This window comes from Convolutriloba macropyga, chromosome 11 (assembly GCF_964194025.1).
Source record: "Convolutriloba macropyga chromosome 11, txConMacr16.3, whole genome shotgun sequence".
Taxonomy (NCBI): domain Eukaryota; kingdom Metazoa; phylum Xenacoelomorpha; order Acoela; family Convolutidae; genus Convolutriloba; species Convolutriloba macropyga.
Window position 1 is genome coordinate 8,076,070 of NC_134478.1, and position 12,958 is coordinate 8,089,027.

A 12,958-nucleotide genomic window follows, 5' to 3' on the forward strand; every position below is an offset into this window, starting at 1 on the left:
ACTATTTTAGAGATCTTTTGTCATAACTTAAAATCAATAACTTCCACAAAAGAAGTGATAAAATTTGCAATGTACTATGACGCTTTTTTTCATGGCCTTAACAAACTTTTTAAGAGAAAAGTTTGATTTTTGGCCCTTTTTTAAAAACTGTTCATATTTCGTTCCTGTTTCTCTTGTCTTTGAAACGGTGAAAATTGATCTCTTGTCTTGCATTACTTTCCCAGATCCTCCAATTCATAGCTTCGAAGTAGAAGTAATCGGCTTTAAGTATATTAACCAAAAATAGTTTTAAATTTTTTTCATTTTTTATTTTGCGCATTTAATTGTTTGGATTTGAAGATTTATTGTTTTGTGTTTTGATTTGAAGGTTCAGTGAATCTTTCTGTGTTTACTCGCAGATTGGTTGGGTTTTCTATAGCAAATGTGATCATTTTAATGTCAATAGCAAAATTTTTTGAAAGAAATTAGATATTAATTTTGCTGCTTTCTCTGAAATTGTGTTCCCGTTTTCCCCCTTGCAGAGTAAAGCAGTTCTGAATGGTAAGAGCTGGTTGAAATATTCAAGATTTATAATTTCGAAAATTTTTTTTAACTGGCTTTGAAGGTATAAATGGCTGAAAATCAATTTATTCTGATAAATTTTCCTTTCCTTTTTTCAAAAAAAATCTGATTTTGGTGAAAAGAATCTGAATACTAATAAAGCAGATTTCATGAAATTTTTAGGACCAAACTTTTTAATGCTGATGTCTGACTACCTTCGGAATCCAGTTTTTCGAATACTGTAAAATTGCTTGGCTTCATTTTAGGTGATAAAATTCTATTTTCAAAGCAGATCAGTTCAGTTAGCTCGATCTGCTACTACAAGTTACGAAAGATATATTCTATCAGAGACTCAGCTGACAAGGATGTATTAATTTAGCGCGTAATTGTAATAATTATTACGCGGATTATCTATTGCATTTTAATATGTTATGCTGCTGCAACGGATAATGAACTGTTTGTGCAGGCTGATATTCCGACTGTCACCCGGAATACCAATCTGAAGGTTCATCAAGCAACTACACTGGTCACCTGAACAAAAACGTTTTGTTTTCAGAGTTTTTCTGTTTGGCCATCGTGTAATTCATCATCCGCACCGAGTTCCCGATTAACTTAGGTCCCTTTTCCTTGGTAATGGTAATGTTACCAGACGCCAGTATATATACATCCTTCGAATTCCTGCTTCTTTGGAAAGAGATTATGTAGTCATTCAATTCCTCATGAGTGGAACAGACTACCATTTTAATTAAAGCTAATACCCGACAGAAAATTTTTGTTCTGAATATTATGCACTAAAGCACTTTTGAATATTAAAATAGTGCCTAAACCTATTTAGTAATTATAGTTTTAAATCGGATCAGTCACCCTTGTTTAATTGCTTTCGAATGCTGTACCATGTATATTGTTGGTCTTTTTCTATTTTTGGTACTACTGTTTTTTTTGAATTTTGACCTTTGTGTTTTCCCGCTTTTGATGTTATTCAGTGACATCGTGTTCTGAGTTTACAAATTTGAGTTTTTTAATCTTTCATTGTATAGGAATTGGTATTCAATCATCTTCTTTGAAGATGTAGTTTTTGGAGTTTTCTTGCCGTTTTGGTGATTTTTCCATTCGTGAGAGGTTCAAATGATTTTTTTCATCTATGAGAATAGTTTCAGTATTAATCGTTTATTTTTCGTTTTAGCGGCCAATTTATCACACTTAATATCAAAAATATAGCTGTAACTTTCTGCTTTTCCTTTGTTCAATTGCTCTCAAACAAATTGTGTAGCAATCACATTAGTCTTGTGGTTTTTTAAAGCAATTTATCGCTTGAACAATTTTCCATCTGACCCTTATAACTTCTCGTCCTCAAAAACGGAATAAACATCTAAAGCCCTGAGGGCATTAAGTGGCTGAGCAGCTCTCTTAAAGCCTTACATCTTCATAAGTCTCTCAGTATTTGATTCAACGAATTTTTTGGGTAGACAATTTCTTGGTATGAAGGGCGGTTGTCATTCTTAAATGTTTTTCCTCAGTCACCGTCCATTTCTTCCCTTTCCTATCTTTCTCTACATGGTGATTTGAGCCCTCCGCTCGCCCATCCCCCCAACTCTTGACGCCTCCATATCCCAATTCTAGCATCCCGAAGCCCCAGGTGGCTACTACTGCCAATGCCAACCACTCGGCGGTCTTTTGAGAGCAGTTCGCTCGACGCTAGTTGATTGTTTTTAATAGCCGCCCTCATCTTCTCAGCCGGCTATTATTGCGCTCGTATTTGTTTTTTACTTCGTCAAACTTTTTTTTCGCTTTACCATTCTGCCGCTTTTTTGACATTTTGCGTGAAATCTTTTTGACTTCTCTAGGCTAGTTTCTCTCTTCTCTCATTCTGCTAAAAGTGAATTTGAACATCAGTTGCTAAGCAAAGCAATTCAAAATGAACAGAGTCGGTATAAAAAATTGAAGTCAGAAATAGAAACGGGATAAACCCATAAAGCCCAATTTTAGATGCCCGCAATTTGAACGTCGTTCCTATAAGTCTTAGTTACCACCTCTAATGCTTATTGGTGTTGATAGTAGCCCCTGTAGCTTCTCTCTAAGAAACAGAAGTATGTTCAACTACGAAATGCCAAAATAAATCGGACTTAAAAAATATTTTTGTACAAAAATCTGTTTTTTTCAATATATTCTATTCGTTCAATCCCAATCATGCTTATTGGAATCAACGGCGGCTATTTTCCGGCAATCTGCCGGGTATGTTTATTGTTTTTCTTTTATTTTTTTTAGAATTTTGCTATTTGTCTTGAGGATGCTATTATACACGCTGTTTGTCTAGAATGATGATGATGCTGGTTGGATAATTTTAATGATTCGACGGTTTAAGTTAAAGTAAATGTTTGTTTTAAGGATTTTGGCTGCTGCATGTGTTTTCAACTAACCTTCTTGATGTTTTACGCCCCGATTTTTGAACCCTGATTTTTCGGTCATATTTTGGTAAAGTTGTCAATGTTTTGGAAATGTCTTCCAAATACTGGAATTGTTTTTCAGGACTTTTTCTAGAATATTTTTTTTGCCTTTTTTGCTTTTCACCTCACTTTTCACGCTTTTCTAGTGGAATTCTGCCTGGTATAATTTTGCCTCATTCAGAAAATTGAGCATCTTGACGCAGCTGGTGGTAGTTTACTATTAAAATTCAATTCGCTTGTGTTCCAAGGTTGTTTTATTTATTTAAAATCACGTTTGCAGTCTTCAATAAGATGCAATAACATCATCTGAAGACCCTTAGAAAAGTCATCGTACCCAACCTACATACCTAAACAGCAAGCTTATGGAGGCTATAATTAAATGCCCAGGCAACTGTTGTCTGAAAGTCATTCGTCCGCCGCTTGTTGGTCATGTCTTATCTGCCATTTTATCAGTATGATCAAAAGGATTCATCAGTACTGAAGATTACGCCATTGATATTATTTTTTTTAATGGACTGATGACATACTAGACAGTAAAAATCAGTATTGCTATTTTAATATATGCGGAATTTTCCTTATGTAAATCAAAAAGGAACTACGGATTAAGCTGTGTAGCATTTAGAAGCGGCAAAATGTTCAGTTCTTTTTGCTGCTTTTGTTTCAATGTCTACTTAGGTTAAAGGGTTGCAATCCGGGCCTAGCTTTCGGTCAATTGTCATTTCTGGGGATAATTTGTAAACTACGACAATGCTAGATTGCAGAGTGGTTTGGGATGTGTATTTGCTGTAAGAATCATACCTCGTTTCAACTATGCCCGGTACACTTAGCCAATTGGCAAATGGAGGTGTAGCTCTCTGGTTACTACAAAGTTGATCAACTTGCTCTCAGAATTATTGTTTATTGGAAGCATGCATTTTGGTAAGACTGTTGAATATTTCAGATTGTGCGTAACAAGCCAATTCCGAAGCCAGCGTCTGGAACTAGAAAGTGCAACTGTCGAAGGGAGATGCGAACTCAGTCTATGGGTCCTGGCCGATTCCAGATGTTTGAGGAGACTGTGTGCGAAGATTGCCCCAATGTCAAGTGAGTACTTATCAACAATCTCCATGAGAAATTCTGAATGACAGAAGTTTGCAGTGTTAAGAAGTAATTATATGAATAGTGCTGGCAATCTGGCGTCTTTTCAACTGGCTATTATAGTGGCGCAAGTTTTAGGACTCGAGGAGTATTGGACAAGTGTTTTTTAATGAATTTTTTGGAGTGCATTTTGAAGCAGGAAAGGAAACGCGCGGAAAATTTTGGAGTGTTGAACAAAAGTGGAGAGTGGAGTGACATGGGTGTGGTTTTTTGTTCATACCGCCGTTTTCGAGAGAACGAGCAATTGATTTATTTAAGCGAAATTTTTAAAGCAAAATTTAAGCGAAATTTTTTCAGACGCGATTTTTTCGGGCAGTTTTTAATTGCTCTCAAATGAAGAAGTCAATTATATTAGTCCTGGTGTATTTTTTAATGATATTTTTCGTCTGACCAATTTAACTTTTCGTCCCCAAAAACGGGATAAACAGGTAGCGCCTGGAGGGCATTAAGTTCTTTTGTTTCCTTACGCCTAACAAGTCTCTAAGAATGTGATTCACTAAAACTGTTTTAAAGAGACACTTGTGAAGAGCTGTTCTTCATCTTGAAAGTTTGACCACCCTCCCGTCACCACATCCCCTCAGTCACCCCCTTATACCCCACTTACCCGCCCACTCAACGCTCCCCTTGCCCAACCTCCTCCAACTGTCGATTTGAACACCTCATCCAGCCCTCGCAACTCCACTCTCATCTCTTGACCACCCACCCCCAACAGTTGCCCACATTCCAGTCAACACCCCCTCCTAATGTTAGCATCCCTAAGCCCCAGTTGGCTACTACCAAAACCCCTCGCAGGTCGTTTGTGAGCAATTCGACCGCAATTAGGCGGTTGTTTAATTGCTCTTGCACGAAGTTCATAGCACTTATTGTAAGCGTGATTTTAATGCAAATTTTTTGCTTGACTTTTGCGCTTTTCTTGAACATTCTTTGATTTCTCAAGTGACTTTATAACGCTTTCGTTCTTCATTTTTGATTGATCTCTATTGTTCTCACTCCGAAGTAAAGCTTGTTGCTAAAATAAAAACGATTGCCGCATAGCAATAAGAAGGGACTGATAGCCGAGTGGGCAGTGCTTCTGGTGAGGGATCGTGAGAGGTCCGTAGTTCGAATCCCGGTGTGGTCAACTGTTTTTCCATCCATAAAGAAAAATTTATCTAGGCTACAGCCACTGAATTAGATGGCTTCGCCGGTCGTTGGAGAGCAATTTTTGCGACATTATTCGGTTTATGTTTGTTTTTAGTTTTATCTATTTTTCGGTGAAGAGAATTGAACGGGTTGTATTACTATTTTTATTCTTGTATTGATAGTGTTTTCTCTTTTTTCGGTTTGGGGTTGAATCGACGCCTCTTACTCAACGAAATTTTTAGGTATCATTTCATTGCAGTTTTGGCAATAAAAACAGTATTTTTGTTGAAAATTGGCTAATAATTTAGAAATAATTTTATTTTCTCTGTTTAATTTTGAGGGTTATTTTTTTGAGGTTATTTACTTCATTAATTGACTGCAGTTTTTTTAAATTGTTGATTGGAGTCAGTGTCTAGTTCTGAAATGGTTGTTTTTCGACAGAAAGCACTCATTGAGTCGTTTCCGGAAATCTTCCTGTTATGTTTTTTTTGTTCTTTTTCGACCAAATTTCTTTCACCTTGCCTTTCTTCGGGGCTTGTTAATTGCGCTCGAATGAGTCGAGTTGTTAATACCTCAGTCGAGGTGACGGAAGCGGACCCAGGAAGTTGGGGTTCGAAACCTGCCTTCGACTGATGTGTTCGCGCGCATAATGCCATAATTTGTCTAGGCTACAGCCCGTGAATTAAATTTCCCGGCCTGTCATTCGAGAGCAATTTTTCCGATTTTAATCAGTTTGTCTCGTTTTGACTTCTCTGGGCCAGTTTAATTCTTCTCTCACACTAAAAGTGCTTTTAAGCAGAATTTGCTCTGTAAAACAATAAACGAGGTCAGTGGCGGATCGGAAAATGAAATGATAAATAGAAATGGGATAAGCCCATAAAGCCAAATTTTAGATACCCGCTACTTGAACCTATTTCTTTTAAGTCTTCGTTATCATCTCAAAGCTTATTGGTTATGATACTAGCCCCTTGAGTTTCTCATTAATGACAGGAGAATGTCTAACTACAAATTAAATCAAAATAGTGCATTTTAAAATTGTTTTTGTACAACATTAAAGTTTCGTTGTTTTCAATCCCAATCGGGGGTATGTGAATCAATGGCGGCTATATCCCGGCAATCAATCTGCCATGTATATTTTGAATGGAAAACCTAAAGCTGATATCATCAAAACTTACTTGTTTATTGTAGCCGCTTCACTATTCAAGTTTGGTGTCGAACCAATATCTTAGACATATAAAAATGATTTTAGTTTAAAATATTTCCCATTTGAGCCCTTCTTCGAAATCGTCCCTCACCCCACTGTGTTATATTTTTACTGTAATTGGTGAGGGGGATATACGTTATAGAGCCCAATAATGAATAGTGAATGTTATTACCCCTCCTTATAATTGTGTTGATATTAATTTGTGCAGCACATTTTTATTTGCTCATCATGGAAACGTTTATTGCTGCTAGAATCGAGGGGCGATATAGATAAAGCATCCATCTATGGTATCCAGGAAGCCGTATTGGGTATTTTGGTTTGATTTGTGATGCATAGAATCTAGATGGTCATCTTATGAATTTTCGTGTTTGCAGATTAGTTAATGAGGAGAGGACTCTTGAGTTTGAAATCCAGCCTGGGATGAGAGAGAACAGCGAGTATAGGTGGGTGGGGGAGGGAGAACCTCACATCGATGGAGACCAGGGTGATCTCATTATCAAAATCGTGAGTCAATTAAATCTTTGTTAGTATCAACATTCCCGATGTCTAATAGTTAGAAAAGTTATTTGTTCTCTGTTAATACACACGCGCATGTGTCCCATATGTTGTATGGCGGAGATAGTATTAAAGGAGAACAGGCTCCTGTGATGGCCAATAATTTTGCAAAAAGGTTAAAAATTGATAAGCCGTAAAAATTGTAATTGTCATTGATGGCTTCATTAGACTCTAAAGATATTCAAATACTTCAACCTGCTACACCTAAAAAAAATCGAGCGAATATGCGAACGATTACCATATGCTCATTAACTGTCAATTTCTCTCGAACCAAATTTGAAGCAATTATTGTGAACATGTGCGTATCTTTATGCAAAATATCTAAGTCGAATTTCCGTCTTAGAAACGGGATAAACTGGTAAGGCACTTGAGTATTAAAGCTCTGAGCAGCTCTTTTAAAAAGCTCTAATGAAGAGTTCAGCAAAACTGCTGAACAACGCTTGAGGAGGCAGATTGTCATGTCTTAAAGCACGATATGACACTAAATTGATCTCTTATGCATGACATCAAAACACTGACATTTATTACAGTGAAATCACGCTGTATAAGGTGTTGAAAAATACTAGAAAAACGTTACCAGCGAGAGCATTAGACCTACTGATCCGTTCTCGAGTGGCTCTTTTTCGGAGGATGACTTCAAAGTTGAAAATCATTCACTCTGCCCTCATTTCGCCTCCACTGGCCTTATTGTCCACGCCCACTGGGGCTATCTCTGCGCTTCAAGTAGCTAAAGTGAAACCCAAAACGGCCTGTAGGTCGAGAGTAATTCGTCCGACGGTAGTCGGTTATATTTTAGTGTGGTCTTTTCAAAGTACCGTAATTACTTTTAGTTTCGGAATCTTTTGGTAACAATATGGCACGGTGTTTTAGCATGGGACATAGTTATTCTGCTCCTAGTCGCAGTTATTTTCTTGAAAAAAAAATCGAGATTGTTTTACTTTTCATAAACATTGGCGAACCTTTTAGCTGACCTTGAAACACGATCAGTTCGAGAGGAAGGGAGACGACCTGTACACAAACATAACAATCTCACTTACACAGGCACTAACCGGATTCAACATTGAAATCGAGCACTTAGATGGACACAAGGTAAGGACGACTTTCAGATCATTGCTAATATAATAAACAAGACGGCTCACATGTTTCTGTGTTTCACATCCGCTCTTGGTTTTTTACAATTCAAAGAATTTGAATTGTATTGGGGCGCTGTGTTTTTACGACTCGAAGAGGAGTACTGGAGAAGTCCTTTTTATTACGACTCGAAGAGGAGTACTGTAGAAGTCCTTTTTTTAATCAATTTTATTGGAGTGATTTTTGAAGCGGGAAATGAAACGCGTGAAAAAATTTGGAGTGATTTTGGTGCTGAACAAAAGTGAAGAGCGGAGCGAAAAGAGAGTGGTTTTTGTTCACACCTCTGTTTTTGAGAGAGCGAGAAATTGATGTGTGAAAAAATTTTTCTAAGCGAGCAATTTTTTTTGTTCACGTGCGCACATTATGATATTGTATTAGTTTTAGGTTTGTTTTGATAGGAATTGAAGGTTTCAAGTAGTTAATTTGATTTTTAATGCTAATTTGGAGGTTTTTGATCAGTTTTGCTGACTTTTAGACGAAATTTAATGATTTTTACCTGTTTTTTTTGTTCTACTGCTTTAAGTGGAATTTGAATAGAAGTTTTAGAAGTTTGTTACTTAAGGAATTGTCAGATACCAATTGACTAAAGTTTTGTTGGTATAAATCATTTTTTTCTAAGGAAAAATGACCGAAAAATTGATAAATTTTAAACCATTTTTCTCATTTTTTGCAGTTTTTCTTTTTTTAATCTTACACAAGTGTCTTACCCACCCTATTATAACTTTCCCATTGTTTTGCTAGTTTTTCATTGCTCTAATTGCAAAGAAACCTTATTCGGCTTTATGTTTCCTTGTACTATTAAAAAAAAACTCATTTAGTTTTTATAGTTTTTTTTTGTTGAATTTGTTTTTGAATGCCGTTTCTATTCCTTAATTTTTTATGGCATTTGTGGAGGTTTAGGGTTCATAATAGTTGTTCTAGTTGTTTAGTAATAAGTATGGGCAATTTTGGATATGAATCATTTTTTGTTGAGAAATATGACAAAAAATGGCGAAAATTGGAACTATTTTTCTTAAGTTTTTTCTTTGCAATTTTTCGGGTTTTTTTTTTCTGTTTTTTGAGACAAGTTTCTTAGACTATTATGACTTGTCTATTGTTCTGCGAGCATCTGGATGCCCTATTTGCTGAAAAGAATTTTTCTTTGGATTTAATCTTTTGTAATATTAAGAAATTTACTAACTTTTTCCAGTTTTTTATTGCAAGTTGTTTTTAAGAGCTTTTTTTTACATAATTTGGCCTCAAGTATTTTTAAAACATTCACTTAAGTGGTATTAGTAAGTAATAGTTGTTTTGATGTTGTAATTTTTGCAGAGATTGTTATTTTGGGATCTCAATTTATGATAAAATTTTATTAGATTTTTTTATCATATTTCAACAGTTTTGATTTTTTTGTTTTTACTTTTTTGTTTTATGGTTTGGTTTCGAAAAAATCATAAATTAGTGGAGGCAAGTTTTTTCTTATGAGTAGTTGGATGGCTGTTAAATAGATTTTCACTTCTAGTCGTTTCCGGAATTCTTCCGGCTATGTTTTTTTTAAGATCTGTTCACACATTTTCATGATTTTTGAAGTCAAATTGGAGTAGTGATTTTGGTCACGCCGAAATAGGAAATGGAGCGAAGCGAGTGGTTTTGCGGCGTGAAATTTGTTTGCTCTAAATTTGAAGTAGAGTGAGAAAACGGTGTTTGAAGAAAAATTCGCTTTCTCGCTAATGGTTTTTTGTTCACATGCGGCAATTTCACTTGGATTTTTACTGTTTTTCCGATTTTTTGATCTGATTTTTTTCTAAATGGTTCTCCCAATTCATTCATAGTCCGTTCTAGGTCTAGTTTTTTTTGTTTTTTCACTGAAATTTCTTTGAATTGTACGTCAGGACTTGTCCTGCTATGTTTTTTGTTTAGTCGTCTGACGCTCTTTTTTCGGTTTACTTTTGTTCACACAGCCAAGCTGAAAAGTCAAATTTTCTGAATGACTTTTTCCTCTCACTAACGGCATTTGCGCGCGTGACGTCATTTTTCACTCGCTTTAGCAAAAGTTTTAGGTTTTTTTGTGCAGTAAAGGTCCCTAATAAGAGGCTTCTGCGGAATGAATTTTAACAAGCTTTATTAATTTATCGCTGAATTTTTTTTACCTAGTTTTTTAAGCGGCGTCGATTTTTCAATAAGATCTGTATCAGTTTCTATCTCTATTATATGGCACGCAGGTCTATTCTTTCGGAGCTATTCCGGCAATCTGCCGGCTATGTTTGTGTTTTTGCAAGCAGCTGCTACAAGGGCAACTGTTTTTTAGCTTATCTTTAAAAGAAAATCAGCAAAGAAAATGACTTTGACACTCTGTTTAAAAAACCAATTCGTAGAATGTTGGTCTGTTTTTGTTGCTTTTCTTGTCGCTTAGTCTCGATAAGAACACCAATGGCTTTGTGGCGTATTTTTTAAAATTTATCGGCATAAGCTGTTTTTTTACTATCGACTTAGATACCGTTTGTTTAGGGTCATGTGCTCTATTGGGTGCCAAATTTTGATGTTGATGCACAAATGTTGTTGCTCAGGTTATTAGTTAATTCAATTTTTTGGATTGTAACGTACCATGTCCTTTTTTCTTTTTTGTGAGATGTGAGAACACATTTTCCCCTGACTTTCAGCTTTCAAAATGAGACAGACATATAAAGCCCAGTGGTCATAGATCCTTTTGAAATTTTAGGCCCCAAATTGAGCAGTATTTCACGTATGAGTTTTGTGTTGAGCCAAACATCCAGAACACTCTTGAACAAGCTAGAAATTTTCTTTTCTGTTTTCTGGGTTACAAGTAGGGTAATGCCAACTTATACGCAAAGTTATATCACAATTTGCTGGTTTTTAATAGCGCACAGCGATGACTGGGGCTATTATTGGCCTTCTCCTGCTTTCTTCAAAATTCAAAGAATTTGAATTGTATTGGGGCGCTGTCTTTTATACGACTCGAAGAGGAGCATTGTTGAAGTCCTTTTTTTAATCATTTTTATTGGAGTGATTTTTGAAGCGGGAAACGAAACGCGTGAAAATATTTGGAGTGATTTTGGGGCTGAACAAAAGTGAAGAGCGGAGCGAAAAGAGAGTGGTTTTCGTTCACACCTCTGTTTTTGAGAGAGCGAGAAATTGATGTGAAAAATTTTTTTCTAAGCGAGCGAAATTTTTGTTCACGTGCGGCTTTTAAAAGCAGTTTTTTTGCAACTTTTGATGGTTATGAGGTTTGATTATGATATTGTATTAGTTTTAGGTTTAGTATTAGGATTAGTATTAATGCTTGAAGTGGGATTTGAATAGAAGCTTGTTACTTAAGGAATATTCATTTACTAATTGACTAAAGTTTTATTGGTGTAAATCATCCTTTTCTTTGGAAAATTGACAGAAAAATTGAGAAATTTTGAACCATTTTTCCTATTTTTTTGCCGTTTTTCTTTTTTCTTAGTCTTAGACAAATTTCTTAGCCTTTTATGACTTGCCCATTGGTTTGCGAGCTTTCCATTGCCGTAATTGGAAAGGAATGTTACTCGGCTTTATTTTTCTTTGTACTTTTTTTAGTTTTTTTATTCAATTCTTTTTTGAATGCCGTTTCTATTCTTCCTATTTAAATTTTTTATGGCGTTTGTGGAGGCTAAGGATTCACAATAGTTGTTCTAGTTGTGTAGTCAAAAGTATGGGCATTTTTCTCCTTCGAGTCGTTTCCGGAGTTCTTATTTTTTGAACCCATTAAAAAGTTTGCGCTACACCCCCTCAAAATTATATCCCTTGCATTTCGTTTGAACGCAACTCAACCGACGTCAGTCGGTCTTTTATGACTACGAACGATATCGCGATTGAAACAGTTGTTTTAATGTGTGCCACCGATGGTGCGTGTGTTTGGAAAGGTGTGTCAGACTCGTTGCTTATTCTCTAGCTGTTTTTGTCAGCACGTTTAAGCGCCTGAAGGCTCCCTACCACGTCAGAGAAGTTTTTTTTATTTCACGAATTTTTTTACTTAGCTGTGTAGAGGCGTTAGGAAGGTGATCGATGCGATATGCTGGCCCTGAATTAACATCAGGTTATACGGACCGACAAGCAGAAAGCTGTAAGATTTTTGGGGAAGTGTGAAGATTAAGCCGTAATAATTTATTAATTGCCGCGGCGCGATAGCTGAGACTATTACTGGCCTTCTCTTGGTTTTTTTACAATTCAAAGAATTTGAATTGTATTGGGGTGCTGTCTTTTAAGATCTGTTCACACATTTTCATGATTTTTGAAGTCTATTTGGAGTAGTTATTTTGGTCGCACCGAAACAGGAAGTGGAGCGAAAAAGCGAGTGGTTTAGCGGCGTGAAAATTTTTCGCTCTAATTTTAAAGTAGAGTGAGAAAACGGTGTTTGAACAAAAATTCGCTTTCTCGCTAGTTGTTTTTTGTACACCTTCGGCAATTTCACTTTGATTTTGACTGTTTTTTCGATTGTTTGGATCGGATTTTTTTCTAAATGGTTTTCCCAATCCATTAATAGTCCGTTCTGGGTCTAGTTTTTTGTTCAGTCAATGAAAATTCTTTGAATGTTGCGTCAGGACTTGTCCCGCTATGTTTTTACAATTCAAATAATTTGAATTGTATTGGGGCGCTGTCTTTTTTCAAGATCTCTTCACACATTTTCATGATTTTTGAAGTCAAATTGGAGTTGTGATTTTGGTCACGCCGAAAAAGGAAATGGAGCGAAAAAGCGAGTGGTTTTGCGGCGTGAGTTTTTTTCGCTCTAATTTTAAAGTAGAGTGAGAAAACGGTGTTTGAACAATAATTCGGTTTCTCGGTATTGGTTTTTTTGTTCACATGC

At 36.1% G+C, this 12,958-nt stretch overlaps 2 protein-coding genes across 2 annotated transcripts in view; one reads left to right on the plus strand and one right to left on the minus strand.

The window, feature by feature from the left end:
* The window catches only part of LOC142349484 (coiled-coil domain-containing protein 89-like), a 188,827-nt gene that overhangs the window by 66,036 nt on the left and 109,833 nt on the right, over nt 1-12,958 (minus strand). The window lies entirely within an intron of this gene.
* Nucleotides 1-12,958, plus strand: part of LOC142349020 (dnaJ homolog shv-like) — a 69,018-nt gene that overhangs the window by 36,589 nt on the left and 19,471 nt on the right. Inside the window, exons 6-8 of the mRNA XM_075400422.1 lie at nt 3,925-4,067; nt 6,822-6,951; nt 7,969-8,091. Of these exons, the coding sequence (XP_075256537.1) occupies nt 3,925-4,067; nt 6,822-6,951; nt 7,969-8,091 (396 nt within the window). The remainder of the gene's footprint in view (nt 1-3,924; nt 4,068-6,821; nt 6,952-7,968; nt 8,092-12,958) is intronic.